Source organism: Saccopteryx bilineata, chromosome 1 (genome assembly GCF_036850765.1).
Source record: "Saccopteryx bilineata isolate mSacBil1 chromosome 1, mSacBil1_pri_phased_curated, whole genome shotgun sequence".
NCBI classification, from domain to species: Eukaryota; Metazoa; Chordata; class Mammalia; order Chiroptera; family Emballonuridae; genus Saccopteryx; species Saccopteryx bilineata.
This window is the reverse complement of record NC_089490.1, coordinates 317,319,377-317,332,456: the sequence shown is the minus strand read 5'-3', so window position 1 is coordinate 317,332,456 and position 13,080 is coordinate 317,319,377. Positions and strand designations below refer to the sequence as shown.

The 13,080-nt window shown below is 40.0% G+C and overlaps 1 protein-coding gene across 1 annotated transcript; it reads right to left on the bottom strand.

Moving 5' to 3' along the window:
• Positions 1 to 3,773: 3,773 nt before the first annotated feature.
• On the bottom strand, positions 3,774 to 11,483 carry MMP1 (matrix metallopeptidase 1). The gene is made up of 10 exons (XM_066253667.1): positions 10,997 to 11,483; positions 10,369 to 10,613; positions 10,126 to 10,274; positions 9,769 to 9,894; positions 8,888 to 9,043; positions 8,633 to 8,750; positions 6,469 to 6,602; positions 5,379 to 5,541; positions 4,528 to 4,631; positions 3,774 to 4,334 (listed from the first exon to the last, which is right to left on the bottom strand). The coding sequence occupies exons 1-10, from the start codon at positions 11,096 to 11,098 to the stop codon at positions 4,231 to 4,233; spliced, it is 1,401 nt and encodes a 466-aa protein (XP_066109764.1). The 5' UTR covers positions 11,099 to 11,483; the 3' UTR covers positions 3,774 to 4,230.
• Positions 11,484 to 13,080: the final 1,597 nt, after the last annotated feature.

Genomic DNA, 13,080 nt, shown 5'->3' with positions numbered 1-13,080 from the left:
ACTGTGCTAAGACCTGACCTTAACAATTTGCCTGAAGATAATGATGGGTGAGGGAAGCAATTGGAGGAGGACTTAATATGTTGTGAGGTATTGACTCAGATAAAGTCTGTTGATTTTCTATGCAAGGGAGATTGTGTTCCCCCGGCAAAAGGAAATCCTACCTTTGCCCACAAGGAGATTTCAGAAAAATTTAGATGTTAAAAATTTTCAGGTTTATGCACACCATTATTCTAACTAAAATGCTTCCAACTTCACAATTAGATCTAGGTTTGATAGAAACATGATTTCCTTAAATGTTGACATGAGTGTTGGCTTTCATAGTATGTTTTGAGTCAATATTTGGTTGTTTTAAGCCTTAAACTAATTACATTCTTCTATTAAATTCCCAGAGCAGTTTAGCAGCCAATTTCACACCTATAGTTATCATTCATCACACATTACTGAAGTATCACAACCACCTGGTGACTCAACACTTCACCTTTGTCTCTTCCCAATCAACCGAGGTGAGTAACCATGATGTCATTACAAACTGAGGGTTATCACTACCCCACTTCCAACATAATTTATCTTAATCTGGTATTCTTAAAAAGCAAAGCCTGAGACAAAAGTTTAAGCACAAGTACCTATTGAGGCATATGACCCAGAGGGCTGGATTGAGGGCCAGGGACAGCAAAGCAGGAAGAACGGGAGAGATAAAACAAAGATGAATTGTCAACTGGACAGAGATATAAGGAACAGGTTGCTTAGTATGGGACTGAAATCCACTTGAAATTTGTTTTAAGGATATCTTCTGAAGAAAGAAAGGGGATTGCATCAGTTCATTCATTCCTCTCACACTGGTAAAATGTTTGCTCCACAATGGATTAATCTTCTCACTTCTAGGCTTCATGTGCACGAACTCTGAGTGAACCGCACAGCAGAGCTTTCTGCAACATCAACAGAAAAGGCAGAAAAGCTTTACAGAGGGAAGTAAGAAGCCCACTACACAGGCCCAATGAGCCCGCTTGTCAGTTTAGAGGCTGGTTTAGAACCTTCAGAGAATCAGTTACCACTGCTTTGGTTGAGCTATAAGATAGAAGAGGCCAAGGAAGAATCTGAAGAGGTGTCTGATAATCTCTGTGACTCAACAGTCATGCTCTTAGGAATACCATATTTCTCCATGTATAAGACAATATCATGTATAAGACGCACCTTAATTTTGGGGCCTGATATTTGCAAAAAAATATATTACATAAAGTTATTGAACTCAAGTTTTATTCATCATAAAATTCATACAACTCCTCATCACTGTCAAAACTCCCATCCATTAGCTTGTCCTCATCTGTGTCTGATAACAAATCACTGTCTTTAACAATGAGTGCAAAGACAAATGCAAAAAAGGGAGAAATGCAAGTAAAAAAAGTACAACCACTGTATAAGACACACCCAGTTTTTACCCCTAAGTTTTTCAAAAAAAAGGTGCTTTTATACATAGGGGAATATGATATATATCAACAAAAAATGTCTATAAATGTGCAGCATTATTTATAAATTCCCAAATGGGAGCAACCCAAAACCTATCACCAGTGGATGAAATGCACAAACATAATGTTGAGCAAAATAAGGTCTATCGAAGAGAATATATACTTGGTTCATTTTAGTTCAAGAATAGCCAAATTTAATCTAAGAGGTTACAGGTCAAATAGTGGTTACCTTTTGGAAAGAGAGCATGTATAGTGGATGCTCCTGGTGGTGTTCTCCAGATCGTCTTTAGCCCCATTGCAGCCATCCACCTGGCTAGTGTGAGGGCTGGTTGCTTACACCTCCCAGTGTTCCCTGTGCCTGTGTCAGAGAGGAGCTATCTTGTTTGGGAGCTATTCCTCTCCACTCAAAACCAGACCTCAACTGATGACTAATTCACACAGAGGTTCAAATTACTTTGCCTCAAGGTAGAACTAAGTTCAGTTGATGCCTGGAACTCCCTGTTCATGAAGCAGTCTCTGTCTGAGACCACATTCTTTACCGTTTTCCCTGCTCTAAAATGTGTCCCCACTCCTATTCTCCCAAGAACACCCCTCCTCCATGACCACAATGAAAAATTCCTGTTTCAGGCTCTGATTCTAGTGAACTAAGCTAACACAGAGCTGAACATTGGTGACAGGGACTCGAGGGAGACCTGCGGTAGTGCTGGTAATGTTGTATTTTTTGAGTTGCAAAGGGTTGCTAACTTTGTAATAATTCATTGATACAAATGTTTATGACATGTACATTTTTCTGCATTTATGTTCTGCTTCAATGTAAAACTGTCTCTTAGAGAGAGAGAGAAAGAGAGAGAGAGAGAGAGAGAGAGAGACTTGGTCAAAGGAGAAGTTACACTGCTTTTCAAATTCTTGAGTTGTAAACTGTCATAATCGTGAGCACTTCAAAATATTCTCACAACTCTCTGTGTCCTTGGAAAGTCTCCAAGCATTGTGAGCACTTTCTGAGCAACTCAACACTCATGGAGCTGGAAGCTACCTGCAAGACTCCTTCATATAGTAACAACCTCCCAGCCTGACCAAGCGGTGGCTCAGTGGATGGAGCATCGGACTAGAATGCGGCAGACCTAGGTTTGAAACCCCGAGGTCACCAGCTTGAGCGCGGGCTCGTCTGGTTTGAGCAAGGCTCACCAGCTTGGACCCAAGGTCGCTGGCTTGAGCAAGGGGTTACTCGGTCTGCTGTAGCCCCACTGTCAAGGCACATATGAGAGCGCAATCAATGAAAAACTAAGGTGTTGCAATGAAAAACTAATAATTGATGCTTCTCATCTCTCTGTGTTCCTGTCTATCTGTCTGTCCCTATCTATCCCTCTCTCTGACTCTCTCTCTGACTCTGTAAAAAACAAAAACAAAAACCAAAAAACAACCTCCCAAGTTAGGCATGGTAGACTAGGAAGTACTTGTTTAGAAAAACTAGATTATGCAGCTTTAACAACCTAAAAATATTTTTATTTTTTATTTATTTATTTTATTTAGTGAGAGGCGGGGAGGCAGAGCGACAGACTCCCACATGCTCCCTGACTGGGATCCACCCAGCAAGCCCACTAGAAGGTGATGCTCTGCCCCTCTGGGGCATTGCTCAGTTGCTCAGCAACCAAGCTCTTCTTAGCATCTGAGGTGAACAATCTAAAAATCTTAGTAGCATAGCACAATAAATGATTACTTCTTAAGCAAAGTTTGTCAGAGTTTGGGGTAACTGGAGTAGTGGCCCAGCAATTCACTCATCTTCTATCTTGTAGAGACTCTCTCCAGACATGTTTCTAAAATCAGCAGAGCAGAACAGGCAGATACTGGAGAAATTTGCACCAGCAATCAAATGTTTCCACCTGGAAGTGATATTGTTCACGTCAGGACACAATCTCCTGGCCAGGACTAGTCAGATGCCTGCCCAGCCCTCCCCCCACAACTACAGGGAGTTAGGCTATGGGGAAACATAATCCTTCAATGTACCCAGAAGAGAGAAGAATGTACCCTTAGAAAACTCTACCATGATGTCCTTGCTTTTACCTAAAACTAATTTGGAATCCTTATACAGGAAATAGAAAATTGACTTTTCTCCCCTTCTATTTGATGTAAATTTTATGAGAATGAAAAATATTTGAACTTGTATTTCCTAATATTCCACATAAATATTTTGCATAGTTATCTACTTCCCATTTCAAATCTGAAAATTAAGTTAAGTGTGGCTTTATAATCAAGAAATAACTGCATTATAACAAATATAACAGAACATTTATAAAACAGTAGAGACAAAGATGGATTTATTTCAAACATAAAATATTTTATTTTCTGTAACAAAAGTTGCTTATTAGGATGATATTAGCTAGTGGCTGCATGTATGTTCTTGAATTGCTTCTTCTCTGCTGAAGACTCATGTCTTTGTCTCTTTCTCTCTTGAGAGGAGATGTTCATCACTGGGACTGCTTCCTAGGCTTAATGTCAGAGTCTCTTACTTCAAAAAAGAGCTGCTTTCTGTAAAACTAGCTAATATATATCAATAAGCCATAAACTTGACCTTCCTTAGCATGTGGAACTAAATTATAACAGTACATAAAGCATTGCATTCTAAATCATAAAAAACATATGCAGAATGAGGTATAAAAATTATACTTAATAGCTCTATACTTTTTAAAAATATGGCTCTTCAGGAAAATACCTTCCTTGGGTTCTCAAAATATATTTTTCTGTTCAATGGTGAAATAGTTAGTCAATTTTATCTACAGTTGAACCAGCTATTAGCTTTCTGCAGAGTCAAAATTCTCTTGGTTTTAGGATCAAATTTGTATTGCCTTGTTCTGTGGAAGAAATAGAAAAAACCTAGAAACAAAAACAAAAGAGATTTACTACATCATACAAGTATTTTCTAGGTTTAACTTGAATTCTTGAAAAATCCAAGTTATTTATGAGAATAAATACTTTTTTGGCATTTACTGTTCTAAATAATGATAGTATAGCATCAGTATCATTATTTAGAACAGCAAATAGAAGAAGTACATATATATTCACTTACCATCTTTCTGGAAAACAGCATCAACTTTTTGGCCAATTCCAGGAAAGTCAGCTGCTATCATTTTGGGGTAACCTGCATCCATGGATCGTCTGTACTCATCATATCTGGTCAAAAAATAATAAAAAGTGTTAGAACCATTTGTTAAACACAAAGCCTTCTCAAAGATCTTCACAGAGAATTCACCAACAAGAATTAAATAAGAACTTTTAATTCCATAGATCATGTGTAAATTGGAGTTGGGGGTGGGATGAGGTGAGGGAAGATGATGGGTAGATTAGAAGACTTATAAGGTCCCTTTGAACTCCAGCATCTGATTCTAATTTTCCAGTTGGTGCCACACAATGTCCTGTTAAGGTACAGTATGACTAAAACTAAGTTACTGTTGGCTGAAGTAGCTCTGTAAGGATGAATGTCCTCCTTTTTATGGCTTCTTTTTTCAAATTCAGCTCAAGTGCTCCCTGGTTTCGTGGGACAGATTGCATGATGACTATTGATCAAGAGATGTGGATACTGGACTGTCTACAACCATTCATAGAAAAGGCAGCTAGCCAAGGCAACACGAGAATCATTTTTAAATATCTAGGCAGTGGTCAGCAAACTCATTAGTCAACAGAGCCAAATATCTACAGTACAATGATTGAAATTTCTTTTGAGAGCCAAATTTTTAAAACTTAAGCTATATAGGTAGGTACATTCCTTATAGAGGTAGTGCCCGCATGTGGTATTTTGTAGAAGAGCCACACTCAGGGGCCAAAGAGCAGCATGTGGCTCGCGAGCCGCGGTTTGCTGACCAGGGATCTAGAGCTTTCTTTCTATATAGAGAGACCTGGTGCCTTAATTTTTTTTTTTACCTCCAGTACTTGTTAGCAACAAAGAAGTATGTTTTCCCAGTATCTTCGTCAAAGACAGCAGCATCGATATTCTTCACACTTCTAGGGAAGCCAAAGGACCTGTAGATGTCCTTGGGGTATCCGGGCAGCATATTTTGCCCCTGCACAGCCCAGTACTTAGTACCTGCCAATCAAGAACGGTGATGAAAACACCCAAGGCAGCAGGAGACAGTGAGCAAATTTCCAGTGAAGTTAGCCTCATACACTAGAGCAGGGTCCTGGCTGCACATTAGAATTAACTAGGGATATTGTTAAAAATACTGATGTTAGTATCCTACCACAGACAAATGAAATCAGTATATTTAAAAATGTTTTCTAGATGATCCTAACATGCAACATCTTTGAGAATGACTGGTTTATGCAATTGGGAACTTCTATCCAAAGCCAGATGTTCAAATGACTCAGGAGTCCATGATACCACCTCACAGACAGTCAATTCATGGTGATTCAGGACTTCTCATACTTCAGTGTATATACACATTGCCTGGAAATCTTGTTACAGTTCAAGAAGGCCTGGAGTGGGCCTGACAGCAGGAATAAACCTTGAGGGCATCAAGCTAAGTGAGAGTCTGTGTTTCTAACAAACTCTCCGGTGATGTCAGCGGGTTGGTGTGAGGATCACCCTTTGAGAGCAAGGCCCCAGCGTCCTTAGCTGGCCGCCCGCAGGTGCCTCCCCTCTGGAGTCACACAACTCAAATGCTTCTGCTGCATGCTCTCTACAGTACTGGTCCAAGGCTCTCAATCTGATTTCTCAGCACTCCCAGAGATATGGAAAGGGTTTTAAATGCACACATAATTTTCACAGAAAAACACTTTCATAAGTCTAGATTCATAAACAGGCCAGAAAATTTTCACCCCTAGTCATATGCTTTTTATGTTAAAAGACTCAGAATGCACTATGTAATTCTTAAGGTAATGGACTTCCTCCCTCACTTTTGATTTGATTTGGTGAGACTTAGGTTCATAACATTCCATGGAGAGAAAGTAAGTACTAGTGCTTTCTTATCTCAGACAATGAAAAATTAATTCATAGAGTAATTGGAAGTGTTACCTTTGAAAAAACGGACTTCATCTTTGTGAGCAACCTCATATGCAGCTTGGAGTCCATTTGGCAGATTTGGCCAGAAAATAGCAATGAAATTGAGCTCAGGTTCTGGGTAGTAAGCACTTGTGCGTATGTAGAACCTGGTTTGAAAAAAAGAAGACAAGGTTTTGATCTAATCTATTGCAAGTCTGGCTGACATCTAGCTCCTTCTCACTGAGGCACTAGCCGTGTGTGGACAGATGTTTAACATCTGGGGCTCTAAGGTGAGGGTGGGAGGAGTCCTGGCTTGTCGCTTCTGCTCATTTCCAGGATGGAAATACTCTCACCATAGAAGATTTCAAGAGATCTGCGGTAGCACATCGTTGTGTAGTGTTTCTATCACACAAATACTGTACATTAGGCATAACCTCAGGAACATTAATAAAAAGTAAAATGTAGCAAAAATATTGCAAAGGGGTATGTTTTGAATAATTTTATTATGGTATGTTTAGTTGAAATCTAATTTAACTTTTTAATAGTGGTTGTGTTTCACAACCAGCTTGCAAAATTCTCAAAATTTAAAACTCAGCGTTGGCATGTGAGCCCTTAGGACTCCACTGCAACACATGGCTGGCCAGAATACAGCACTGACATCTCACCTGAGTGTACACTTCCAACACACAGGGTCTTTACTTCATCATGCCCTACCTCACGAAAACCCCTGCAAGAGAATATTACTCTCATTTTACAAATGAGAAATTCAGGGCAGGGAGGCAAAGGGAGCTGCTAAGTCTACACAGCTAAGACACGAAGGTTAATTGTAAACTTGGGTCTGGCAGTTCCTCCTTTGTTTTGCTTTGGTTGGTGGTTTACAAAGCTGATTTTACAAGCCCACAGAGACTGGGAGAAACAGCAAAGCATAGACTGTCGTGTCGGCTGATGGAAATCTTTTCAGATTCTAAGCTGCAGGAAAGACTATGACCTTGGTAATCAGAAATCTTGCCTTTGCCTCTCTGCCTGACTGTGAGACCTTGGGCAAATCAGTTACTATTACTGTTTCTGATCTTCCATATCTTAATAACTTGGTGACATTTAAATGGTCTCCATGTCCCTTTAGTTCCTGCAAATGCTAGACTTGGTCCTACTCCTTGGAGTAATCCTCCACATACTTGCTTGGCTAGGTGTCTTGCTGTACCGAGGGCTTCCCCTAAACACCATGTATTTCCTTAGCAGCCCTGACATTGAGCCACCCCTTGGGTGGCTCACACCCCTCCTTACCTGTTAAACTCAAGAATAATTAAGAAGATGAAAAGCGTTAGCAGCCAATAGCCTGAATTCTTGAGTAGAGATGGCCACAACATATTAGAACAGTACCGACAACACTCTGAGAAGAGTGGTTGAGGAGACTCGAGCCTTTCTGAGCATCCCTACTTTCTCTGTGCTGTGGACTGCATCATGCAGAAAAAGACTAGATTATGATTTTACCAGGTCCTTTAGCAATCAGCGTGGTGTGCAGAGCAAGACTGTTCTTTGTGTGTCGGGGGAACCTTGCCTTTTTGAGGCCGATGCTGCAGAGGGAGACCTAGAATCCTGCTCTGAGGAGAGAAGCACATTGTGTTGCTCATCTCCATCCAAAGAGGGCCTCATGAACTCATAAGGACTCTCGTACAGTGACTCTTACTTTTCTCTGGGCCTCTGGAGGCCTCTGGAGACCTGTCATGATCATGAGCTTTGGAAAGATCATCTTTTCCAGAATGAAAGGGATGATATTTAACAGGTACCAGCATGATAGTGCAGTGAAAAAGAAATTATTTCTCCTAATTATGTACTAACATCCCGATCACCATAAAGAATGCCATAAATGAAAAACACCCAGAATAGAACTCAGAAGACCAATTACTGCTCTGTCATCAATAAACTCTGTGTCCTAAAAGGCTCTCTTTCCTTCTCTCTTCAGTAATATTTTTTTTTCCTGAGAATCAAAATGCAGAATACATGTGGGAAAATGATGGTGTTATAAATTCATTAGGTTTTGCCTACTTGGGTATGCAAGTAAGTGCTATTATATAATTATATGCACAAACAAATGTAAGATAAGTGATGAGCGAAGCACTGTAGTGACCCACAGGGATCCGCAACAGTGAGTGCTGTTATTATTACAAACACAAAACAAGAAGAATTGATGTCTTACCTGTCTTTGAAGAACATCATTTCTCCGCGAATTGTAGTTATAGCATCAAAGGTTAGCTTACTATCACAGACTTTCGGGGTTTGAGGGCCTGCTGGATGGCTGGGGTTTTTGGAGGGGCCTAAAGAAAAAAGAGATCTGTAGTTTGTGCTGCCCGGCATGGGACAACGATATAAACAATGAAAGACAGTTTCTTAAAAGATATAGCAAATGGTTGCTCTAGTGGGCCTTGTCTGTGATATTTTTCTTTATACTCACCATAGATGGTCTGGATACCATTGATGTCATCCTGAGAGAGCTGCACCTCACCACTGAAGATGTAGCTGGGGTACATCAAAGCCCCAATATCAGTAGAATGAGAGAGTCCAAGGGAATGGCCCAGTTCATGAGCGGCAACACGATACAAATTGTAATCTAAAAAGGCCGATATACCCATTTATACCCATTTGCATTTTATTTAAAGTGTTTTCAGTTTTAAGATATTTAATTAAGCAATCTATAACTCTATAAGAACTAGTGTTCATATTTCCTTCATAGTTTTTAAACTATATATATAAAACTTTTTCCCTAAAGTGAGAGACATGCATTTATTAATAGTGAAGGGCGAGGTTAAAGCCTAAACTCTGTGAATACACTGATGCAATAAACAGGCGCACTCAGCCGCCGGAGGGTCGAGCACAGATTCACCAGTCTTCTCTATGACTAGATGACACATCTTGTGTCTCAGAGAGGCGATCAGCTGCTATTAGCACAATGTTTTTCTATCTATTTACAAAACTAATACATGCTTAATGTTGGGAATTTTATAAAACACATAATTTTACAACACATAATCTTAAATTGTGATGTGTCATTTGGTAAAAAAAACTTATGGAAACACAAGTCAACCATTGAGGATTTCAACAATTTCTTAATAGAGATTTTAGTGTGGCTTATTTATAGCCAATAAGATGTTGTTACTAACAAAATATGCTTTTCTTACACTTTTCTCAATGTATCATGAATTTCCTAAATGGTAGTAGAAACCATTTATAAATGCATACTTCATTAATGTATTTTTTTCAGTATAATCAATCAATTATTACAATAAATCACAAAGGGGTGGGGGGAATTGAGAAAGGCAAGATTAGTTGACTTACTTCTGAAATCACTAGTCCACACTTCTTCTTCATCAAAATGAACGTCCCCTCCAAGACGTGGGCCTGGTTGAAAAGCATGAGCAAGGTTTCCTCCAGGTCCATCAAAGGGAGAATTGTCACCATGATCTGCAAGAAACAGAATTCAACAAATATCCCTCTTGCTTCTTACTTAGGAGAGCAAGTATTTGCTTTGCTGAGAGGCAAACAAAATTATATCAAATGTGACCTAGGTTCCCTTTTCAAGCCCATAAAATCAGCAATCCTCTCAGACAAATAATTCTAGCTGTGAGGCTGGAGAGATTTAGGGGCAGGGTGAAGTTAAGGTGAGAATACTTCTGTGCTACTAGCGGAGCTTACCTCTCCAGACAAAGGATATCATTATGTCTGCTTGACCTTCGAAGACCTCGGTGAAAGTCAGGGGTGTGACATTACTCCAGAGTTGAAAGGCTTTCTTAATGGCATTGTTCACATCTTCTCTCGGCAAATCTGGCGTGTAATTTTCAATTCTAAAAATAAAATAAAAATAGAGACATATGGAACCTCATTTCTGATGGCTCTGATGGGAAGCCTTGTTTTCAGTCTGGTGCTCTGTCTGGTTACCTGTAGGTCAGGTGTGTGCTCTCCCACCGAGGGTTCCCCTCAGTGAGGGCAAAGCTAGCCACGTCTGGCACCCCACATCTAGCCTGCTTCATCATGTCCAGGGTTTCTGCATCTGGCTTCCCTGTCACTTTCAACCCAAAGAATTCCTGCATTTGTTTCAGTTTCTCAGCCACTAGGCTGTTCTTTCTCTGCCTTCCGATTTGTTCTCCATTACTCTTCAGATCGTAGTAGTTCTCCAGGTATTTCTGGTGAAAGATGATAGAGATGATGTTATTGTAACGCTGGATGGGAAACCGTTCTTGTATAATATTTCTAAAGATTGACAGGGCTCTACTCTTAAAGATTGTATTTTGATTTCATGGTCCTTATTATCTTTACCATTGGTGGACACTGTAATTTCAGAGAGAAATCTCCCCATCATTAGTTACTATGAAACCGGAATTACAATGTGTACAGCCATATTTACATATCATTCCTTTAGTTCCCTTTCACCTCCAACTAACTCATTGCAGAAAATTCAACCTTAAAAAAACTTCGTTATACTAACTACAACTACTGTGTTTTACTGTAGGGAAAAAAAAATGCAATAAAGGCCTTTCCATTTCTGGCATTAAAATTCCACACTTACCTGGACCATCTCCACATCATCGTCTTGTCTGTTTACAGATGCTGCTGGGAAGCCATGAGACCCTGCGCCCCAGAGCAGCAGCAGTAGAGGAAGCCGGTGCATGCTGTCTGCTGTCTTCCTTCTCAGCTGGAGAAATCTGATGGCTCCTCACCTGCTTGCTGCTCCAATATCCCTGCTGGGAAGCTCCCTCTTTATATATAGAGTTCTTGCACTTCTAGAAAGCCGGAAGAGGTCTGACTCATGTTTCATAATATCCTCTTGATTAGTTGTGAATAGCCTAAGCAATCATCAGAAGTGATGACTCCAAGTAGATTATTTGGGTTTGCTAGGTGTTGCAATTTTATGATTAAATCAAACAGAACGTGTGTGAAGGAGACACACGCTATCATGTAAACAGCTGTTTTCTTGAATTTGTTTCTATTCTATTTGAGAAATACCTTGCTTGTTCTATAGGAGCAGATCACAAAGTACTCCATGACCTTTTTAAGAAAACAAACTTTGCTACTTGATTCTGCTTGTTAGAAAGTGATCCAAGTCATATATACACACCCTGCTTCCAGGGCGAAGGGCAGGATTGCTGACATCACATACTCTGTGGCTGTTCAACACCTGTAGTGACTAAAGTTTATTTAGCACCACATACATTCCCTTTGGGGTAGTTTTCCTGAATTCAGTGGGGTTCCCTGTTAAGCTGCTTGGTACATTGTTTGCACAGTGCCATGGTTTCCCTTGATCTTTATCCAGGATCGGGATTTGAGAACCTTGGCTGAGAAGACTGTCGTCCACAGGTGACTATGACATAAAGTTCTGCCTTGTGTAGACCCCGTCCATTGGCATTATGGGAAAAATAGGATCCTTCTCTGAAACCTGTCAGAATGTATTAGGTGAGTCAGGGGCTGGTAAAAGATCAAGTGTGACTCTGGGATCTTATTTTTAATCATCCTTGTTTCCCTCGATGATTGCTCCTTGGGACTAAGCAGCAATTATTTATTCTTTCATGTGTGCACTGGTTTATGTATTTAGGCATTCATTCATTCAAGTGATCTTATTTAGCATCTTCTGTGCACCAAATACTATTAGATGGGGTAATTAATAAGCAGACATCTTATGGACACCTTACAGTAGCTTTAACGGAAGTCTGTAAAAGTTGCACAGATTAGTTTTACCAAAAAGTGCAGGGATAGGAGAGATTCTGGAGCTGGTCCAGCCCTAAGTTTCCTGACCTTCATTAATTCTCTTGCCTGCATCATCATTTTTTGCCAAATCTTTGCCAATACTAGTACCACCTGTAGTATTATTCAGGTATTTTTTTTAATTTACTTTAAAAGTTTTGCCATTTTATGGATTATCATATCTATAAAATCATAGCTAAATAAACTATTATTCTTATATACACATTAAAATAAACATATGGTTATGTTACAAAAAATGCACATTCACGTGTTCATGTGCCACATCAAATTGTCATAGGCACCACCAATGGTATCCATTCCACTCTTGGAGAGAAAAGTTGCTTTATATCTGTAGCTTTTAGTAGTGATATCCCACCCGCCTTCCTTGCAAGTGTTTAAATGAGACAGAAAGTTGAGAAACAATTTGAGGTCTCCCACTGGGACCTCATGGTGTCTCCCACCTTTCCCACCACGTCAGGTTTGCTTTCTCAGAACTTTTCTCAGCTTACCTACTTCTGTTTTCCTCCCCACACTACAAACAACATCATGTGCATATATGTTGCTCCACTATGTTTTGTACTGATATGAAAGAACTTACTCATTCCCTAATCATTTAACCACAACTTCCTCGTCAAAGTGGAGCAATATGTGAGTCTCACTGATATCTGATAGAGAGTGGGGCAATGTCCAAAGAACACTGGCAGTTGAAGTGACTCCAGCACAGGCAAGCCAAAATAGTGAAAGGAACTCTTTATGCTTGAACGCAGGCTGTGTTTCCAATGTTACGGGGTGGTAGACACACGCGGGTTTTAGGGAATCTGGTCAGTGTGGTGAGACTGCCTCCAGCTCTGGGGTCCAGAAAACAAGAGTTCAGTCGAGAGAACACCACTGTGACCATTTGGACTGGGCAAG

Coding starts and splice junctions, on each gene's coding strand:
- MMP1 (XM_066253667.1), bottom strand. CDS start 11,098: ATGCACCGGCTTCCTCTACTGCTGCTGCTCTGGGGCGCAGGGTCTCAT. Junction 10,614..10,996: donor ATGATGTGGAGATGGTCCAG/GTAAGTGTGGAA, acceptor ATCTTTCACCAG/AAATACCTGGAGAACTACTA. Junction 4,335..4,527: donor TGCTGTTTTCCAGAAAGATG/GTAAGTGAATAT, acceptor TTTTGTTTCTAG/GTTTTTTCTATTTCTTCCAC.